This window comes from Anthonomus grandis, chromosome 4, assembly GCF_022605725.1.
Source record: "Anthonomus grandis grandis chromosome 4, icAntGran1.3, whole genome shotgun sequence".
In the NCBI taxonomy this organism is placed as follows: domain Eukaryota; kingdom Metazoa; phylum Arthropoda; class Insecta; order Coleoptera; family Curculionidae; genus Anthonomus; species Anthonomus grandis.
In genome coordinates, this window is record NC_065549.1 from 7,595,025 (window position 1) to 7,608,267 (window position 13,243).

At 30.3% G+C, this 13,243-nt stretch overlaps 1 protein-coding gene across 1 annotated transcript in view; it reads right to left on the reverse strand.

Moving 5' to 3' along the window:
* Window positions 1-224: 224 nt before the first annotated feature.
* The window catches only part of LOC126735396 (retinal guanylyl cyclase 2), a 123,633-nt gene continuing 110,614 nt past the window's right edge, over window positions 225-13,243 (reverse strand). The window contains exons 18-21 of the mRNA XM_050439363.1: window positions 12,151-12,363; window positions 11,944-12,100; window positions 8,240-8,371; window positions 225-2,798 (exon numbers count right to left, since the gene is read on the reverse strand). Coding sequence (XP_050295320.1) covers window positions 2,646-2,798; window positions 8,240-8,371; window positions 11,944-12,100; window positions 12,151-12,363 — 655 coding nt within the window. The 3' untranslated portion in view covers window positions 225-2,645. The remainder of the gene's footprint in view (window positions 2,799-8,239; window positions 8,372-11,943; window positions 12,101-12,150; window positions 12,364-13,243) is intronic.

Genomic DNA, 13,243 nt, shown 5'->3' on the forward strand with positions numbered 1-13,243 from the left:
ATCGGTATCGTTAACAAAAATTATAATATATTCCTTGAAATAATTAATTTTTTAACAACAATATCAGTTTCACAATATATATCAAAGTCTTCTCGGTATACTTAAATTTGTTTTTCTTCTAAATATACTTATTTTTGGGATTGTCTACTAACATTTAAGGGGTTTAGGTTGGACTAGAATGTTTTTTATTTTTAAATTTATTTATTTAAAAAAAATCACAACACTTGACTGGTATACATATTATATAAATAAGACTAAACACCAATCTGAACACTTAACCTACCATAGTGTCCTAACAATAAAACCTACATGTTTAAGCTCCGTTTTTAGAATTTTATTCTAGTGATTAGGGACACTCAGTATCACAATAAATCTACAGACATTAAGTGGTAAAATGAAATCGAATCAGTCCGTAATGACAGTTTCTCAAAATTTGTAGGTTAGTAAATTCGATTTTTTTTTTGGAAATTTTGACAGACCTAGTGAATTAGCTTAATTTATAGATAACGTAAATTTTAGTAAGAACTGTTCAGGTATCAAGAAGACATTTCAGGTCGGTTTTGTTGGCAAACCATGAGCCAAAGCCATGCTGGTTCTTTTTTAACTTTTTATTATAATAAAATCCCACATAACTAGTATGACGTAAAACCTGACGTATCATTAACTCCAGGGATTCGTCAATATTGGAACTTGCTACACTCATTTGAGCATTATTTATTTGAGCATTATCCAGTTTGAGCTGATCCAAGCTGTTTTTGTCGAATAACTACTAACGTTAAACGCACCGATAAGGTAGTAAGCAGCTTTGGCGTCCAGAGGCTTTATACAAATGTGCCTATTGAAGAATCCCTTATATCATCATATAATGATCAAAATTCACCCAGGCAGTTTCTTTAGGGCTGTATTTCAGAAGTATTCCAAGCATTTGATATGATTTTAGAATCCTTTGAAGCATTCGACTTAATTTCAGGATCCTGTAAGGCAGTTGAAGTAAATTCTGGCTTACTCCAGACTCGTTGCATCAATCACGTTCTGCTCTTAGGCAGTTGAAGTCATGTCTGTTTTATTTCCAGAAAATTTAGGTATTTTATGATTCTTCCAATAATTTGTTATCATTTTAGAATCTTTTGAAGCATTTGACCTAATTTCAGGATCCTATAAGGCAGTTGGAGTAAATTCTCGCTTACTCCAGACTGTTCGCATCAATTACGTTCTGCACTTAGGCAGTTGAAGTTATTTATTTTTAGAAAATTGAAGTATCTTATAATTCTTCTTAGCATTTGATAGCATTTTAGAATCCTTTCAAGCACTTGACCTAATTTAATAATCCTATAAGGCAGTTGAAGTAAATCATAACTTACTTCAGCCTGTTTAAGTCAATCACATACTTCTCTCAGAAAATTGAAGTCATGTCTGTTTTACTTCCAGGAAATTGAGGTATTTCTTAGTTCTTCCAAGTATTTGATATCATTTTAGGCATTTGATTTGATATGGTAAAGATTCAGACAGGACGCAACACTTGCAAAACCCATTGGACTTCCACTGGAGGAGGAAGAGATGGACTTTTTGGAGATTTGTCTTCGTAACTCCCACTTTCAATTCAAATAAAGGTCTTACATCCAGGACGATGGTTTTCCAAAGGGTTCGCTATTATCTCCAGTAGTGGCCAACCTCTACATGGAGTGGTTTAAAGAACACGTTAAAAGAACATCTCAATACAAACCCTAGTAGTAGCTTCGATATATTAATGACATATTTATTATTTAGGACAAAAGCGTTATAGAGCTAGCAAACTTTTTGAAGCACATTTATAAAATTAGATCAAGCATCAAGTTCACAAAGGACTTGCAAGCAAGAAGCAAGAAGTCAGTACTGCCCGCTTTAGGGGCTCCAGTAAAAAAACAACGATGGACGCCTAAGGATCTCAGGGTTGGTACCCATATAAGACAATACTGACAATACCAAACTTCACTGATCCTATACAACTTCAATGATCCTGGTTCAACAAAGGCAGGAATTATTAAAAATCTATATAGGAGGATAACAGAGATAATAAGGAAAGACCAACAGCAACTGAAGGCCTACAGGATTTTTAACAATTCCGTATAACAAGGGAACTTCTGAACAAAATCAGAAGAATTGCAAGACTGCGTTTACTTCGAAGATAACCATTCGAGGTTTAGTATAAAAGACTAAGCCAGAATGTCTGCTGGATATCAAGAACTGCTTATACCAAATCCCGCGACAAAACGACCACTGGAGCAGGACAAATGAACACAGAAGTAGATCCAAACATAATAGATTTTTATAAAGTAATGCTTACATCACTTCTATGCAATTGGAAAACATGCAACTTGAGTCGGGATTTTGATACAAGTCAGCACCGACATGTGAAACCTCAGAGACCATTTCGTCCAGTATATACTATTCAAAAAAAGTTTTGATGCTAATTCACTAGGTGACCCTACTACCTTAACTATCGGTCATCTTCACATAAAACTAAACCTAAGTTTACTGAATATTCAAAAACTAGTGAAAGCTCTTAAAAAATATTCAAAAGTGTAAAAGTCTAGTCTTCTCAAAAAGGACACGTAATTGTTAAAAATTGCTTTTCGTTTTTAAATATATGAATGAAAGAAACCAGGTTATCGAATTAGTGAATCGGCTGATACGGAATGGGCGCTGTGAATCTGCGACGATATAGAGGGCGTCACTGAGGGGATCTTCAGGGGGATTTCTTCGATTTTTTCTAGGTCAGCTGCTCCGGCCGAGTTTTGTTTGCAGAGTCTTGGACTTGTCTGGAAAAGAAAAAAAGAACGTTATTAATTAATAAAAATTTCATGGTTTTCATATTTTATCAAAAAAAAAAAAAATTTCATCCAACTGAAATTAGTAAAAAACCGTTATATTCTCTTATTATAAATATTTATCTGATTATTGATTTTAAACATTCAGCAACTTGCAACCAGTAAAAAAGTTGCTTGAGGATATTATCGTAAAAAAATTACGAGATCTAGTACCTAAGCAAACTCAATGCCTCAGGTAAGATGTGGCTACCTGAGATAATACAACCTACCTTACTCTAACCTAACCTAACTTAATCCAACATAACCTAACTCAGGACAATCTAGATAGAACCGAATAGAGCCATATAAGAATTTATTGACTTCTAATTTCATTTGCCCAATTTAACCGTTAACCGAACCCAATTCAACCTAACAATCTAACCTAATTAAATTTAGCTAACTAACCCAACCTAACTCAACCAAAGCCAATCAAACTTAACCTTAACTAATTTCCACAATTTAACCCAATAAACCCAACCTAATCTAGAAAAGAATTTTTGAATTTTGACTTCGTTTGTCCGGTTGCAACGTCAAAATAGGCAAATACAGTCACATACAACCTTACCAACAAAGTTTTCTTACAATGATATCAAAACTAACGTCACTACGACGTCTTAGATCCATAAAGAGTGCAATAATGTACCATCATTTGAGCCTTATATAAAAAACATCCCTTACAACATTATTACAATGTAATTATATGCTCCTTAAATTGACTTGTACGACAACCAATGTTATTTAGTCCTCATAATCTGTGTACAAGAAATCCAAGTAAAATACTGATAAAAATACCAATGTTACATGATTTAAAACATAAAAGCAATAAATTTCCTGCAAAGAAATCACAATACCAGTTGTGACTATGATTTGACATGACCTCGCCAGTTGATTGAATGTACACTACAGCAACCTTAATTGCACCAAAGTTTGAGTATTATTTCTTGGGTACAAAGAGAGATTAAATAAAATCCAACCAATTCAATCCTCCTAGTTTGTGGGGTAGTTTTTGAAATTAAATAGGAAAGGATTAAAACCGTTAGTACTAGTTGCATCACATTGACGTTGTTTTAACGTCGCGTCGTTCGATGGTTTGATTCACTGTGCCTCGGTTTCCAAACCTAAACTCGAATCCAACGTTATTTTGATAGTTAGGGAATCGTAAAATCAGCCTTATGACTGAAATGGTGTGTTAGGCAAAGAAAGATATTTACATTTTTTCTCTTTATTTGTGCTTGTCAATATAGAGAAAATTGAAACTGTAACTAGTAAGAGCCATGGGCAAGTTTCGTTTTTTTGTGTCTATATCTCAGTAAAAATCAATTTTAGTATTCTGAGGATGCTAATATAAGCTGTCAAAACGTCAATGTAAACACAGAAATAGAATTCTATAATTAATTTTCGATTCATCTACATGCAATCATTCTTTAACATGAAAAACTAATTTAAATTATTTTAACGTCTTTTTGGTTGACATATTTATCGATATTAGTTTGTAAAAAAAAATCGAGACCTAACCTAAGCATCCCAAGTAAACTCAATGACATTCTACTTAACCAAACCTAACCAAACTTAATCTAAACAAACCTATATAAGTTCAATCTGAGCAAATCCAATTCAAACTAACTAACCTAACCTAACCTAACTTAACCAATCAAACCTAAGTCTATAGAACCTAACTTAACCAAACCCTAATCAAACTTAAGCGAACCGAACCCAACTCAGCACAATCTAATCCAATATGGCCAATCTAATTCAATTTTTTTGACTTCTAATTTCGTTTGGCCAATTGCACCATTTACTACATCCCACTTATTAAAATTCACTTCAATCAAACCTAACATAATCCAATGAGACCCATCTCAACCCAACTATCTAACCTCGGTAAATCCAAGCGATCTAATCTAACCCCGAATACCCAACCTAATCTAACCTAGAAAATAATTTTTGACTTTCAACTTCGTTTACCTGTTTCTTAACTTCAAGTGGATCTAAGCTTAAGTATTATTTCTAAAGTTAAAATAGAGATTTAAAAAAAACCAACATTACAAAAAGTTGGACGTCCCAATATATTCCTTAAATAACTTATATTTTTCTGAGAGTAGTTTTTGGAATTTAATGGGGAGTGATTAAACCCCGTAATATAATTTATTCTTAAATACATTAGTTGCATTTGAGTTACATTGGCGATGTTTTAACCACCAGTTAAGCAACCTAAAGTCGAATTTAACGTTATTAAGATGGTAAGGCAAACGTATCAATATCAGGTGACTAAACAAATTTTATAATAAAATGTATCGGACAAAAACAGTCTCCTGATAAAAATATGTTAGACAAAGATAGATATGGCATTTTTTTTGTATATTTATACTTGACAAGTAAAAGCAATTCGCAGACGTCCTTTCTTTTGTATATCTGTATCTCAGTGAAAAACAATTTCAGCTCTCTGTGGATGACAATATAAACTATCAAAACGTCGAAGTAATCACAAAAACAAATTGTATAATTTATTTTTTATTGACCTGCATATATTTAAATCGGATATATTTAAGTAAGCTGTCATAAACAAAGTACGAGACCTAATACCCAAGCAAACTCAATCACATTCTACTTAATCAAACCTAACTTCACTAAACTCAATCAAATAAGCTCAATTCAACAATGTCTTGTAATGCTGGATTTTATCAAATCCAATTTGAACTTTAGGTTAGATTGTTTAAATAACCAACCTAACCCAACTTAGCACGGTCCAACCTAATATACCCAAGTTGGAGAAGAATTTTTGACTTCCAACTTCGATTTTCTGGTTGCAACGTAAGAATAACCAATACAGTTACATATAACTATAGTAAAATTAAAGTCAGTAAGACGTTTAAATGTCCTTAAATAGTGCAATGATGTACCATTAATGTTATTTAAGCCTTAACTGAATGAAAGTAGGTAGATTAACTGAATGTACTGTAGCATTAAATAGACTTCACGCTTTAAAGGTCCATTACACAACTCTTATTGTTATACAATAAAAGTACGTTTTAACGTTGGTTGTATAACCCAAAGTCAAAAACGTTATTTGGATCGTGAGGAGAACGTATTGGCATCAACTGTATGAACATGTTAAAAGTGGTGTATTAAACACACACGGATAGATATTGGAATACTTTCTCTATATTTGTGATTGCCAAAATTGAAACCGTGACAAGTAAAAGCCATTGGCGAGCTTCGTTTTTTTTTGTACTTGTACCCATTAAAAAACAATTTTAGTGTTCTGAGGATGCAATTTAAACTGCCGAAATGTCCATGTAAACACAGAAATCAAGTTTTATGATTTATTTTCTACTGACCTTCATGCTATCATATTCACCGATATCTATTGGATATAATTAAGCAGAATATCATCAAGAAAATTACGAGAGGTACTACCCAACCAAACTTAACCATATTCTACTTACCCAAACTTTACTTAACTTGTGCCAATGTAATCTATAACTTAATCAAATCTAATCTAACACTAACCTAATCCAAAAGAGCCAACCTACAAAATCTTTATTTGACTTTTAATTTTATTTGCTCAATTACATCATTCACCACATCCGACTTAACAGAACTCAACCCAACCAAACTCAACCTAACCCAATCACACCTAAGCATCTGACACAACTAAACTCATGGTAATCAATATAAAAGCAAAGTCAATCAAACCTAACTTAACTAAACTCAATCAAACTCCTATTAAACCTAGGAAAGAATTTTTGACTTTCACGTTGTCACGATGTATTTCTATGCTTCTTGAGTTACGTGTACCACAAGTCACTTAGTGCTCATAATATGTGTAAAAATAATTCAAGTAAAATACTGATAAATATGCCAACGTTACATCACTTAAGTGATCAAAGCAATAAATAACATCACACCAGAACACCAATTGTGACTATGGAATTGTTTTTCGATATGGCAGGTCGTTGCTAGTTGACGTATCAACATCAGATATAAAGTAAGTAGAAATTTTAAAGAAATGTATTGAACAAAGATAGCCTCGTGATAAAAATGGTGCGTTAGACAAAAAATATATTGGAATATTCCCTTTATATTTTGTGCTTGCCAAAATTGAAACCGTGACAAGTAAAAGCCATTCGCGAGCGTCGTTTTTTTTTTAAACGATGGCGTCGGAGTCCTAAAGAACTTCCGACAAGAAAATTGGTTAGACAAAGACCTGGTAAAGCGACCACTTCCATAAATTTTCCTCGAGCAGTTAAAAAAGCGATTTCGCTTCAATTTACTCGAGAATTTGCAAGAAAGTTTTCGGTCATATATTCAGCCCCCGAACAAAGCCGACATACACTCGGAAGTTTCACGGCGTGAGGGAGAGAGAGAGAGAGACTTTTATGTTTTTCCGGATTTTTAAATAACTAACGTGGGGATATAAGACACGTATTTCTTCGTCAATTTCTTATGAAAAATAGCATTAGATGCGAAAAAATTCAGAAGATATTACGTAATATAGATCACAAAAATGCCGGGTTATGATGCCGCAATTACAGGAGTTTTAACATTCCGCATCTATTTGACAATTTTTTTGGATTCAATATTGGATCCAGAATATTCAATATTTGAAGAACTAAAATAAATATGACTTTTTGGATGGCCCTATTGGACTCTTCTTCTTCTTTCGCTGATATTAATGGATGTTTCTTTGTTTGTTTTCTTGTTGTCCATTGAACTTTCAAGATTCTTCGATAGATCTACATTTCAAATGCTTCCGGCCTACTATTTATAAAGCTGCAAAATATCATTAACCTCATAATAAGCTTTTTAAAAACGCAATACTTTTACTCCCCTTCTGAACCCCTGGTACGTATTTGAAGACCTAATATCTAAAAGAAGATGATTAAAGGCAAAGTAAACAGAAGACTTTTTCATCAAAGTGCTCCAAGAAACCAATAATCGAATATTACTTACTTATCTTGTAACATATGGTCGAGTAGGGAAAAGTGAATTGCATAAGGCAAGCACTTTCAAGCAAATTTAAAATTGGTAGAGTTAAGATCATTTATGAAATAAAAATTAGTTTACAAGACTGCCTAAAAAACATTTTAAACATGAACCGAGTTTCTGTAAGATAAATATTAAACAAAAACTGGTTATATAAAAATATAAGAAACTTTTGGAATTATGTGACTTGAATCCTTACTTTTCCCACAATAGTTTTCCAGACTTAAGAGTTCTTTATTTTTAAGGCGCATCCAAACATACCAGCCTTTTTTTTTGAATATTGGTCTAAGAATACCCAAAATTTTTAAAATATCAGCAAGTTTGAGTTAAAAAATTCTCGGTACCTATCAAAAGGAGTAAGTTGTCACTTTTCACATAATTGCTTTCCAAAATTACAAATTTCATACCTCAGTTACGACTTTTTGAACATCCTCAGCCCGGTCCAAGCTAAATTGCCTCCTAAGCAACTTCCCAGTTCTCAACTTGGGACTCAGGCACTTGTAGTGGCTGTAAGGAGTGCTGATATCCTCCTCTTCCTCCTATATAAAATCAAATTAATTATAAACAATGCAATATGTCCATTATTTCGGGGGATTTACATTAATTTGCATTTTCCATTATCAAAGATACCGGGTTAATATGGATTAAAGGCAAAGGCTTGCAAATGATTGTTTAGCCTAACTTTACATAATATGCATATTGAGGGTTAGAACTGCCTTTCGAAAACCACAATTTTAACTTAGCAACGTATGAGATTACCCACCGTATATCTCTACGGGGGTGGGTATTATATTTCGGTTAAAACGAGCTTTACAGACCAGATTTGGATCCGTTATTCTATATAAAGGATAAAAAGGAAGCGACAGAGCGGCCAAATCTTTTAATTTATTATAATCCTTGACTTCTGTGTTTTATTTGAGTGTTTTAGACTATTTAGAATTAGCATTTTTAACACCATCCCGAAATGAATTAAAAGGAATCTTTATTACTAAAACAGTTTGAACTGAAGTAGAATCTTGAGTATAACCATATATTGAAAGAAACGTTGATTATAATACATAAATATATCTCCAAGTAGTTTCATTTAGCTGAATCCTAAGTCCAATATATATATAATTGATTATTCTTCTGGTTGACTTCCAACTGAAGTTGAGTCCAACTGAAAATAATCTACATGTCGGTTTTCCATTATGATGATTGTTGTTGATGATAAGGAAGATATATCAAAAATTGTAAAATTTTAAGTAGTAATAAAAAGAATAGTATTAATTCAGGTAATTTTGATATCAGCTGCGAATTAATAAGATGATCAATAAGGTAATGATCACAGAAGTTGCTCAATAAAAATTAATCAAATAATTGTTGATTAACTTTAACTTAAGTTAATTAACTTTACTAACTGTAAGGGGTCATTAATCATTATGCAATAAAATTACTTTTAGAGGAGCACTTATGAGACGAGAGTTGAGTAAATATAATTTTTTTTATTGATTATGTTGAGTCTGTTGACGTAAAAATTGTTATAATTTTGATAAATTAAATTAATTCAAATAATAAAAGAAAATAATTTAAATACGCTGAGAATTGATTAAATATTAATTTAATTTGTAAAGGATTTAAAACATCAATTAATAAAATAATTAGTATCATTCAAAGGAGCACTTATAAGACCCAAATAAAATAAATATTTTTTTTACTGATTATGAAAGTTATTAACAAAATTAATTTTTATTATTTAAATTCTTTGAATTGATTCAGAAATTAAAACAAAATGATTCAAATAAATGAGAAATAATTAAATAATAATTTTTTTGTAAAGGCGCATGAATCAATAATTAATTAAATATCTGATATAATGTACAAGAGCACAGAACGCGATTAAATATTAAATTAAATGATTGTAAGGAATTATGAATCATCAATTATTTTAATAATTAATATCATTCAAAAGAGCACTAATGACCCCGATTTGATGAAATTGTATTTATTGATTACGAAAGTTCCTTGACAAAAATATTTATAATTTAAATATATTAAATTGCTTCCGAAATTAAGAGAACATGACTCAAATAAGCTGAGAATTGATTAAATAATAGTTTTACTGATTGTAACAATAAAATTATTGATATAATTTATGAGGGCAATTATGATTCGTGAATTAATGAAGTGGTCATCTTTTTTATTGATTGTGAAAGTTTAATAACAACCAAAATACTTGTGACTTAGATATATTGAATTGATTAAAAAAAATGTTCAAGTAAGTTGAGAATTGTTTAAATATTAATATTACTAATTGTAACGGCTCATGAATCATTAATCAATAAAATAATTAATATAATTCAGAGGAGTATTTATGAGTCGTCAATTGATTAAATAATTTTTTTTATCATACAAATCCGTTGACAAAAATATTTTTTTTTAATTTAGATATAATAAATTCATTCAGAAATTAAAAAAAAAATGGTTCAAATAATTAAATATTAATTTTACTGATTTTAAAGGCTCATCAATTAATAAAATTATTGATATAATTCAAAACAGCACGTATAGGCACAAATTGATGAAATAGTTATATTTTTTTTAAATTGAGAATTGATTACATATTTTTTTTACTGAGTCTGAATGCTCGTGAATTAGTTAATAAAATAGATATGATAATTCAGAAGAACAGCTATGAGCCGTGAATTATTTAAATAATCATTTTTTTAATGGTCGTAAAAAATTTAAAGAAAATATGTTGAGAATAATTTATTAAATAATCATTTTGCTGACTGCAGAGTCATGAATCATTCATTAAGAAATTAATTGTTGTGTGATTTATATATTACATTGTATATATTTAAAAAATTGATTCAGAAATTTAAAAAAATGATTCAAATAAGATTTGATAACATATTAATTTTTCTGATAGTAAAAGCTCATGAATCAATTATCAATTGCTAAAAGTTAGAAAAGCACTTTTGCACCGCGAATTGATTAAACAATCATTGACCATTAAAGTTGGTTAACAAAACTAATTGTTATGATTCAGATATATATTAAATTGATTTAGAAATTAAAAAAAAAAAACTTAAATCAGTGGACAATTGATTAAATACTTAATGAACAAAAATAATTGTTATGGCTTTTTTTTTGTCGGTTGAGAATTGATTTAGAAATTTACTAAAAATGATTTAAATAAGTTGAAATTTTGTTAAATGATTATTTTATTGATTGTAAAGATTCATCAACAATAACTAATAAAATAATTGTTATAATTGATAAGCAGTAAATTGATTAAATAATTATTTCAATGGTCATAAGGGTTTATCAAAAATTGATAAATTAAGTTATTGTTATGATTCTAATAAGCTAAAAATTGCTTCAATAATCATTTTTACTTTTAAGGCTCAATAAAATTAATGAAAATTTACATGATTCAGTAGAACAGTTATGAGCAATGAATTAATTAAATATTTATTGATCATAAAAGTCCGTTAAGAAAAATAACTGTTATGACTTATGAGAATTGATTAAATACTATTTTTTTTAATAATTAGTTATGGAGGTTGATAAAAATGACTTCTACTAAATTCATTTAGTAATTAAAAGAACATGATTTAAATAAGTTGACAATTGATTAAAAATATTAATGTTGCTAATTGTAAAGGCTCATAAATCAGTCAATAAGATACATGATATAATTTAGAGAAGCACAAAAAATTATTTAAATAAACTGAGATTTGGTTAAATAATTATTTAACTGGATTTAAAGAGTTATCAATCAATAACTTCTAAACTTACTGCTACAATTTAGATAAAGATATATGGGCCATGAATTGATTAAATAAAGATTTTAATGCTCATAAAGGTGTATCGATCAAACATATATAAAATAAATGATACGATACTAATAAACTGAGTATGAATTATCCATTAATAAAGTAACTGTTGTAATTCAAAGAACATCTTCTTGTACTCTTTGTCTTCCATAACTAACTGAAGTATCTTAATAATTCTAGAATTTCATCAGACACAAGCACTAAAAATTGTTGTAGGAACATTCTTTGCATATTACCTGGATCGTTTCACGAATATCACGCATTCAAATTCAAACATTAAGGGAACATACCTTAATTTTACTAGTAGACCTTGGTCCTCTTCTGTAAGGGCACAACGAGTTCGTAGAGGAACCCAGCAAAGCGGCCGCCACTTCCGAAGCCGACACTGGCGTTCCCAGTATTAAGGGCATATCGCTGGAAGTACTTTTGACTATCCTATCGGATGTCCTATACATTTTTTTATTAAAAAAAAATTTATAGCTGTTTATAACACTTACTTTTCATCATTGCTCATTCTGGATAAGGTGGCGAACCTGGAATATTCCATCGTTTTGATGAACGTGGGATTGGGGCTGGTGGCTTTGGAAGGACCCTCGCTGATGCTCATGTGTCTCGTGCATGATTCCAGTGAGACAGAGTCGCCTAACGACGAGTCTTCTTTAAGTGAAGGAATAGTTGAGTGGTTGCTAATGACTAATTTTTCGTCTAGTCTATAAAGTAAGAAAAGTATAATGTACAAGATCTTAAGCTTAATTAGCCTAGAATTGATTACGTAATCAAGAGACGAGACTGGTTTATGATGTTTTTATTTAACGCTCAGCGATTAAGAGCTCAGAATTGATATTACAATCAATCAGGTGAGCATAGTGGATTATGTACCCTGATTTAATAAAACAGTACAAGAATCAATTAACCTCATCCTTATTAACATTAGAAGTAGTAGGAGAATGAATGTACTGATTATATTGAGAAATCAATCTAAAATCAATAAAGGTTCAGAAGAAGTTTGTGTCAGAGTTATCATCAATAATATTATCAAAATTCCTAATACTCATATTTAAGCTAAAAATACTCATAAGTACATAATTCAGACAAACTGGTAGTGATCCCTGTAATTGATTAAATAATATTAAACTATTGAATATCAATTTAAATCCATCCAAAATCAAATAAATTTTATAAATCAGACAGGCTTCTATATTCCTAGAATTGATTTCATATTTATGTCAATGCTATGATTTCGATAAGACCTTAACCTGATTAGAGTTTATTCATTAATTATCATAGTGATTATAGCATAAACTTGGCACGTTACTTATATCCATTAAAAAATATTGAGTTATTGATTTATAATAAAGTAAATAATTCAGTTATGTATTAGTTAAATATGAGTAATCGATCAGAAACCAATGAACTCTTATGAATCAGACAAGCTTTTTTCACCACGAGATTAATTATATAATCAACAGAGTTATAGTTCATCGATCTGAAGAATTGTCTATACAGAATCAATAAAAATAAAATAATAAATAAAAATGACTACAAATCGTAATCAATATCGTGATGCTAATGAAACGCCTACTAAAAATC